General features: G+C 38.1%; 1 protein-coding gene across 1 annotated transcript; it reads right to left on the reverse strand.

The window, feature by feature from the left end:
* Positions 1-1,973: 1,973 nt before the first annotated feature.
* On the reverse strand, positions 1,974-4,959 carry LOC126630497 (uncharacterized). Its single transcript, XM_050300616.1, has 6 exons — positions 4,456-4,959; positions 3,731-3,859; positions 3,525-3,645; positions 3,347-3,428; positions 2,575-2,728; positions 1,974-2,471 (listed from the first exon to the last, which is right to left on the reverse strand). Exons 1-6 carry the CDS (start codon positions 4,732-4,734, stop codon positions 2,340-2,342), a joined length of 897 nt encoding a protein of 298 aa, XP_050156573.1. The 5' UTR covers positions 4,735-4,959; the 3' UTR covers positions 1,974-2,339.
* Positions 4,960-8,890: the final 3,931 nt, after the last annotated feature.

The raw sequence follows: 8,890 nt of genomic DNA on the forward strand, positions 1-8,890 counted from the left end.
GCTTTCTTTTTTCATGCTATAAACACGCAAAGAAAACCTTCTTTTTTATTCAGTTTAGATGGTGATTCTAATACTGTGAGGAATGGGTTGTGAACCGATGCGTCTGGAAGTCTTGTACATAATTATCATATAAACATAATGATAAAATTTGGCCTTTTCGGGTGAAGTAAATTCTTTTGTATTAGTTCTTTAACGAGGTGATGACGAGGATGATGAGAAAGTTTGGGGTTTATAAGGTTGGAGAAACTTTGGTAATGGAACTCAGAACAAAAGCTCGCGGTAGCACAGCCATGTTATCAAGATTCATCTTGTCTGTTTGGCAAGTTTAACATGCCATGGCTCTGCAATTTGTGGACTAAACATGTATTCTACTTTATCCACGACAATGACGACAAACCTTTTTTAAAGCCTGGCATTAGTAAAAATAAAAACAGAGATTTGGTTTAAGTTATACAATATGCAAGTTTTAATAATTAAGTATTAAACTCGTCATTTCAATAAGTTGAATATGAAATTTATCAATTATGAGTCGGAAGAAATATTACTAAATCGTAATATTAGTGGTAAGGTGTTGCATTTGAAATTATCATTAGGCTGATGTTATCTAGACACAAAACTAGCACATTTACACGTCTTCTAATATAAATAAAACTCACATGCAATCAGTGTTTGAAATTTCTTCGATACGATCAGTATCTTCATGAAAATATTAGGAAAATTAGAGAAAGATATGAAGGGAGTGAAGTCTAAATTTCACCTCGTATCGAGGAAACTCTTTAATTTGGGCTAAAATATTTTGTCGATATTTCCGACATATCAGTTAAATATCGGAGAAACTTTTATATTTCGTCTTAACCAATATTTGACATTCCCTAAAGTTTAATTTTAAATTTCCCCTTTTTGAGCAAATTTTCATAATTTTCATCGAATGCAACCGATATCGATATCAATATCAATATTTTTACAAATTCGCATATCGATATTTTTACGGATACAAATATTTTAAACATTTCATACAATAGTAGAGTCACCTCCTCCATTACGGTTACAGATTGTCAGAAAGTGCCACAAGTTTGTAGGTTCATTAGTTTTATTTTTTTTAAATTAGGGGCAACAGCCAATTCAAGGCAAAAAGGAAGATAAAATACTAACAGAAAAATACAAATAATCGAAGAGATCGAAAGGCTGCCATGGAGTAAGAAAAAGTGAACGACACAGACATTCATGTCTTTGCTTTTGGTTACTGAATAAACAGGAGTACCTAACATGATGTCGGATTGCTGGCTAATCCTCGATTAGCACTAACAACGAAACAAACCATAAAGAAGCTTATGCATAACTGTCAGATATGACCATGAATTGGGTGTCCTTGTTGTGCCAGATAATCTCAGATCAAGGTAGGGCAAGGTGAAGATATGGTGAAAGTTTTTTTGGCGAATTAACTTTACCACCGATTTCAAACAGTTCTCGAGTGTAACTAGGATATATTCTCATTTTTCTGTATCGCTCTTTACATGATTCGTTTACATGATGATAGAGATAGAATAGTGAGACATATCCCTGGCTGTAAGGTAAAACCCCTTCTAGGTTTTACTATTTGAGTTGTGCTAACAACAAACGCTCGATCAACTGCAAGATTAGTTAGGCCCTAACCCTTTTCCTTAGCCTAAGTGATTAAAGAGATTAGGCTGATTAGCAGTTGGCCTGCAGTTAGGTCCATTCATGTTCTTTCTGGTGGAACTAGTTGAGACTGTTTAGCCTCCATGCTAGGGTTAGCATCAATTACACTAGGCTAGCAAATAGGACCACCTTGATTTTCTTCCTATGTACCACTCAATGTGAACACAAAAATGCACATTAGCGACGAGATTCAGACAGGGTCCTCAGAACCTCAAAGCCGGCCCTGAGAGAATTGGACTACACGCTTCGGAACCCTTTGACATTTGTATTATTTCTTGATACAACGTGCGATATGTCAACAACAAATAAATCTCATTACACTACGGGGAACATACAAAATGGTAGTAATTGTTGGCAACAATTTCACAAAAAATAAAAAATATTACAGACGTTGAATAGAGGTGCAAGCATATAGACATAGTTACACAAGAATCAGAGATTTCTTAACAAATCTACGTACATAAATGGTTTTCGTATGATAGTGAGACGCAGCACTTTGACCTCTGGCGAAAACACAGCTTTGTATCAATAAATTGCAGTGAACACACAGATGCTGTACAGAAACTTGGAGTCTGATGATGAGACACTGCCTTGAGGCTTGAACAAAATAACTATCGAGGATTGCGTGAAAGAAGAATGGGGAATTCCCTTACAATATACTATTTCCACGCAGTTGAAGGAATCCCCTGCTTTTGAAACCATTCAGGCATGTGAAACCTTTCGTAAAGGGCAGGCCTCACATCTTTCTGCAGAGAGAGCTGCTTGAGGAGTGGAAGAAGAACATCCAAAAGCTGCGCAGCAAGGTTACGAGGAAATGAAAAAGAGATTACAGAGAAAGTTAAATGCTGAAATTTCAAAAGTTGCAGCAAGATAATGAAATTTCTACGGTTCTACCTGTTTGTCGTGTGTTTGCCCGGCAGAAAATGGAATGCATGGAATTCCATTCAAAGGTTGCAACAAGAAACTGAAGGGGTTGTTGTCAACAATAACAATTCGCCTCATATCCTTTGATAGCCCAGATAGATCCTTCACATGCTCCCGGTATTCCCTGTATTCATCCAGCATTAGAGATTTTACCAAACTAAGGATTGAATTCTCCAATAACAGTACTCGGGTTATTTAAACTAACTGTTTATAACATACTAACAGAGCCAATGAGTCGCCCGAAACTCTACATCAAAACCTTGGAATGCGGACTTGAAACAATAAAACTTAAGAACATAAAGAGTGGAAGTGTATAGATACCTGTCGAGAATCATATGATACGCTGGCATTCAACACAAAATCTTACTGAATACGTAAAACTTCAAAATCAGATATAAAATGTTACATCCATACAAAAACCTGTTCACTCTTCATATATGTGTTTTACGCTCACAGTGCTGGAATGCATTAGCTAACTATATATGGTGGCTATACATGTAAGAGATGGTGACACGAGACAAATGACCGTAAGATTCCAGTGTCTATAAAGTGCTAAACCACTGTCACGTCTCAAAATCAATAGTTGATCAAGCAATTTCAGTAGTAGAATGAAACAGGTATCAAATCGAGACATTCATATTATTTTTTCAACGAAACCTAAGTGGATATATTGGATAGAATTCCACATGAGGCTTTCCATGTCAATAGCCATTAGATCAAAAATACAAGGTGCAGAACTTACGTGCTGGTGGTTGAAGGCCGATAAAGTCGATAACTGAACAGATTATCCACATCTATTCTGTCAACAAGTGGTCTAGCATAACCTGTAACCATACAAAAATAAGCATCCCAAACAGTTACGGGAAAAGGGCACGGCCAAAGAGAAGATAGAAACAAAGATCGGAAAGTCATAAACAAACCTTCAAGACCAGCAGTGAATAACACAAGCTCTGCAAACTGACTAACTTGTTTTAGGAAGTCATGCAACCCCGGACGCTCAAAGACTGTGACATAATTGACCTTCGGTTTGCCATCACATTCCTTCAAACCCCAACACAATCATGTCAACAAGCTTTCATCTTTCGAAAGGAATGCAAGATAATCAACCTAAATGAGAAAAAAGCACCTTGTCCGAAGATACGCATTCAAGCTCAAACCACTTCAACCCACCTTCAGTTGCTTGAGTTCGAACTACAGTCGGCAAGCCGGATGTTTCATATGCACACACTAGGGTTTCATCCAGGTCCAGAACTACCTGCAGGTCTTTAGTGTCAGCACATCCAAAAAAAGTAAACACTCTACACACCCACCTCTCTGATCTCTCCCTCCCTCCATTGACTTTCCGTTTTCATCCATTACTAAGTCCCGTTTGGGATTGCTTCCGGAAGAGCTAAAATTGCTTTCTGATAACCAAAAGCATTTCTGACTTCATTTGGCAGAAAGCTCAAAAGCACTTTTGGGTCATAGAAGCCCAGTGCTTCTTCATGAAGCACAAGAAGCACTTCCAAGGCTTTTCCATGAAGCTCTTGGACTTTCAATAAAATTTTGGACATGTTTACAATAAAACCACTTCTAGCATAAGTGCTTCCCAAACTAGCCCTTGCTAATTCTGCTTCTCATTGACTAAACCAGAACCATAGAAGCTTTAAATTCATATCAAACACTCAATTCAGCTGGACTATAATTCCAACTAATTAAATTCTTATTTCCGATTTATGTATAGAAAAATCAATTTTTTTTCCTGAATTAATATAAAAGAACAATAATTTCAGTAAGCAATTCGAATTCATGGAAATGGTAAAATTTAAACAGGATTCAAAAATAGAAAGTTTTTAAATTTTAAAACCGCACCGTGAGCTTTTCAAAAGGGTCGTCGGAATCGGGGGTGTCGGCGATTTCAACGGCGGAGGCGGCGGGGGAGTCGTTCTCCGGCGGCTCGACGGGCAGGGATTTGAAGGCGGCGGAAGAAGCGGAAGAGGAGGAGGAAGAAGAAAGGAGGGAGTGGTGACCGAGAGCTCGGAGGATTTGGAGGAAGATCTGGGAGAAGAAGGCGAGCCAGTTGAGCAGAGCTCGCCAGACTTGAAGAGTCTTGGGCGAGTAGACCACCTCGCCCTGGGTCAACTCGGCCATTATCTCGGTTGTCAGACTCAGAAGAGAAGAAGCTGATTGATTGGCCCTTTTGCAATAAAACTCTCTCTCTCTCTCTCTCTCTCTCTCTCTCTCTCTCTTCCTCTGTTTCCTCGGCGATGCTGCTTTGGACGAAGATGGAGGAGGGAAGGGATGGAGAAGTCGACGCGCTTCAAAGGCGAGACTGAGAGAGTTTTGGTGGTGGTGAATGCCCGGAGTGGTAAAGGGTCGGGTTAGTGTCAACCCCGTTTCGACACGAAGACAACTAGAGTTAGGACATCTCCAACCGAATGGTTCAGAGGGCTAAAGGGCCGAAAGTAGTCCAAAAATAATCTTCAACCAAGGGCCAGGTCAGATGGCTCGTGGGCCCCACTTGACAAAAAAGGGTTATAGAGCCTACCGAGCGGCCCAAACTAACTAGCCAGCCGGCCCCGGGCCGAGCTCCAATTCAAATTTGTAACGGCTAGTTGCTGACGTCAGCTAGCCGCTATTTAAAGAATATATATTTTTTACAAAATATGCTTTAAACATTGTAAAAATTCTTTTTTTTTCCTATAACTTCTAAACCATTAAACATTTCATAACATTAAATAACATGAAACAACATTAAACAACATAAAAAAAACATTTAACAACATGAAACTTAAACAACATTTTTAAAAACATTTAACAACATAAAACTTAAACGCCTACTCCATGCTAGTTTTTAAATAATAAATTATGTTTGGCCCTCGGCTAGCCGTTATTTTTTATTTTTTACAGTTTTTATTTTTTATTTTTTTACAAAATCTTTTTCCTTTAAATTCTATTTTTTTTCCTATAACTTCTATTTTACAAACCTTGTTTCATATTTTTTCTAAATTCTATTTTTTTTCCTATAACTTCTATTTTACAAAATTTGTTTCATATTTTTTCTAAATTCTATTTTTTTTTTCCTATAACTTCTATTTTACAAAATTTGTTTCATATTTTTTTTAAATTCTGTTTTTTTTTCCTATAACTTTTATTTACAAAATTTGTTTCATATATTTTTTAAATTCTATTTTTTTCCTATAACTTCCTAAGCCATTATAAAACATTAAATTAAATTAAGTAACATGAAACAACATTAAATAACATTAACTAACATAAAAATTATACAACATGAAACTTAAACAACATTTTTAAAAACATTTAACAACATAAAACTTAAACGTCTACTCCATGCTTCTTTTGGCCCAAAGATGTGCAACAAGATCCTGTTGGAGGTACTTATTTGTGACACGGGAACGTATCATCCTATAGCGCCTCATTACTCATTTATAGAGATACTACCAGTTCTTGAATTGAAAGGCAAATTAGGCCCATCATATATTTTTGCACGAGCTCTTCTTGACCTATTTGGATCCTCTTGGTCGTCATCAGACTCTCCATCAATATACCCATCTCGCTCATCCTGCACAATCATGTTGTGTAATATGATGCAAGACATCATGATGGAGTCCAAATTTTCTCGACTCCACCCTCTTGCCGGTTCCTTGATAATCTTTCACTGTGCTTGTAGAACACCAAAAGCTCTCTCAACATATTTCTGGTATGCCTCTTGGTGTAAGGTAAAACATTTTTCGGTGTCATTTTTAGGGTTTGGAATTGCTTGGACAAGCATTGCCCATTTTGGGTAGATACCATCTGCCAAGTAATACCCCATATTGTACTGACGGTCGTTAATATAGTAGTCAAGTTGAGGTGATTTACCTTCCGTCAAGTTATTGAAGATGGGTGAACGCCCAAGAACTGTAATGTCATTTTAGGATCTAGGGACTCCAAAGAAAGCATGTCAGATCCATGTGTCATACGAGGCAACCGCCTCTAACACAATAGTTGGCTCTCGACCTTCCGCTAAAGTCTCATTGCCATCTGGTGGGACAGTTATTCCTATTCCAATGCATGCAGTCTAATGACCCTATCATGCCATGAAACCCACGGTCTTCAGCTTTGCAAAGGAACCGATCCAGATCTTCTTGATTTGGCTCGTAGAGGTACTCCTCTTTGTAAAGCTGAACAATTGTGTTATAGAATCCAGTAAGAGTATCAAGGCATGTAGACTCAGAGATACCATGGGTTTCATCCATCAAATCAGTTGGGGAGCCATAGGCCATCATTCGTAGTGCAACAATAACATTCTGATGAGGTGAGAAACCAGGGCAGCCTTTTCTGTCTCGCTTCTATCGAAAGTATGGATTGACCTGTTGGATATCATGAAGTAAATGCTCGAAGACATGACGCCTCGTCCGAAAGTGACGTCTGAAATCCTATTTTATGTACACCGAGTTGGTGTTGAAGTAATTGTTCATCAAATTGGCATGCGTCATCGCTCTATTTCGTGGTTTGTAAGAGCGACCAGCAATAGAGCCACACCATTGAGGTTGTTTCTCAGTTGGCTGACACACCATGGCCGCAACTATAGTTGCCACATATTGTGTGTCTTCTTCATCGGACTTCTTATCTTCTCATCTCATCTATGTCCATTTTTCTTCCAATTCGGAATTGGATGATGACACCCAGTTGGAATTCGAAGAGGATCCAAAGTTGGAGTTCATTGTAAACTTGAATTGAAAGAAATTGAATTGAAATAGATTGAAATGAAATAGATTGAATTCGAAGGTGTGTGAATTATAGCCTAATATCCATCCTATTTATAGCAAAAAATATATTCAAATCCAACGGCTAGCATGACGTCAGCTACCAACGGATAGCTGACGCTATGCTGACATCAACTAGCCATTGGATTTGAATTTGAATTTTTATCGGCCTAAATTTGTATAAAAGTATTAAAAATTTATCATTTTTTCCTATAAATTTAAGTTGTTGTAGTTTTTAAATTTAATTTATAGTTTTAAAATTTAAGTTATAGTTTTTAAACATAAGTTGTAGTTTTTAAATTTAAGTTGTTGTAGCTTTTAAATTTAAATAATAAATTATGTTTTGCCCTTTAGCCCTCGGTTGGAGACGATTTTTTGTGATAGGGCTAAAATGAGCCTTATAGCCCTCAGTTGGAGATAGAGGTAAATATGGCCATGTACTGTTCATTAAAATATTAATATCTTGGAGGGCCAGAGGGCTAAAACGAGTCATCTGGCCCTCATTCGGTTGGAGTGGTCTAAGAAATATGGCACTGTAGTGTTCATTAAAATGTTAATTTCTTGGAAGGTCAGAGGGCTAAAACCAGCCCTCTGGTCAGCCTTCGGTTGGATATGGCCTTAATTTTTTAAATTAACAGACCGACAAACATCAACGGTCAAGAATCAAATTTCAAGCTTACAAGTCCAACATCGACAGAGGATTAACTAACAAGATAGATAAGCTTACAAACCTAAGCTTTCCGAACCGGATTCAGAACCGTCAAGACTCAAAAGAAACACAATAAACCAAAACCAAATGACAAAACAAACATAAAATCTCTCCTCGACAAAGCGAGAAAGCGACCCAAACGCAACCCCAAATAGCAACCCAACACAACCGACAGTCGAATCGCCATAAACCAAGATCCCAACCTCCAACAGAGACCCAATACCTCGAGCAAGGCCACTTCACATCCAAAACCGCCTCAATTTAGATCAACATCTATCACAGGGCAAGCAAAATGGATCCGCCATAGAACCCAAGACGAAACTCACACAAAATGAACCAAGGAAAGTAATTCCTCCATGAAACAAGGCCGAATAAGATGTGATAAAAACAAAGGCACTAAGGAGCGACAAGTGGGAGGGAAAAATAGAGGAAGAGCCCCCCGAATCCCGACTCGCTGCAACAAGCCTAAGAAACCTACGTACACGATATGGAATCTGATGAAACCCAATTAATTGACATGAACGTATACAGGAGATCGAAAATTGCAGAGTACAGTGCCCAGTCAGCCACAATCGATCCCGTATCATCGATCATGAGAACAACAATGAGAAAAATCAGTTGGGAGGCGGGCGGGAAGAGGTAGGAGGCGGCATATAAGTAGGGAGAAAGCTAGTGCAAGACACAAAGAACAAGGCAAAGCGGAAAGAAGGGTTGTCGCCGACCTTCAACACAGCACAATTATGCTATTTAGTATTATAGTTTAGTTTTTTTTTTTTCAGTGAGAGGTTTCAAGTTCAAATTTCGATGGTGGCGCTTTTAATATAAATTT

Source organism: Malus sylvestris, chromosome 7 (genome assembly GCF_916048215.2).
Source record: "Malus sylvestris chromosome 7, drMalSylv7.2, whole genome shotgun sequence".
In the NCBI taxonomy this organism is placed as follows: Eukaryota; Viridiplantae; Streptophyta; class Magnoliopsida; order Rosales; family Rosaceae; genus Malus; species Malus sylvestris.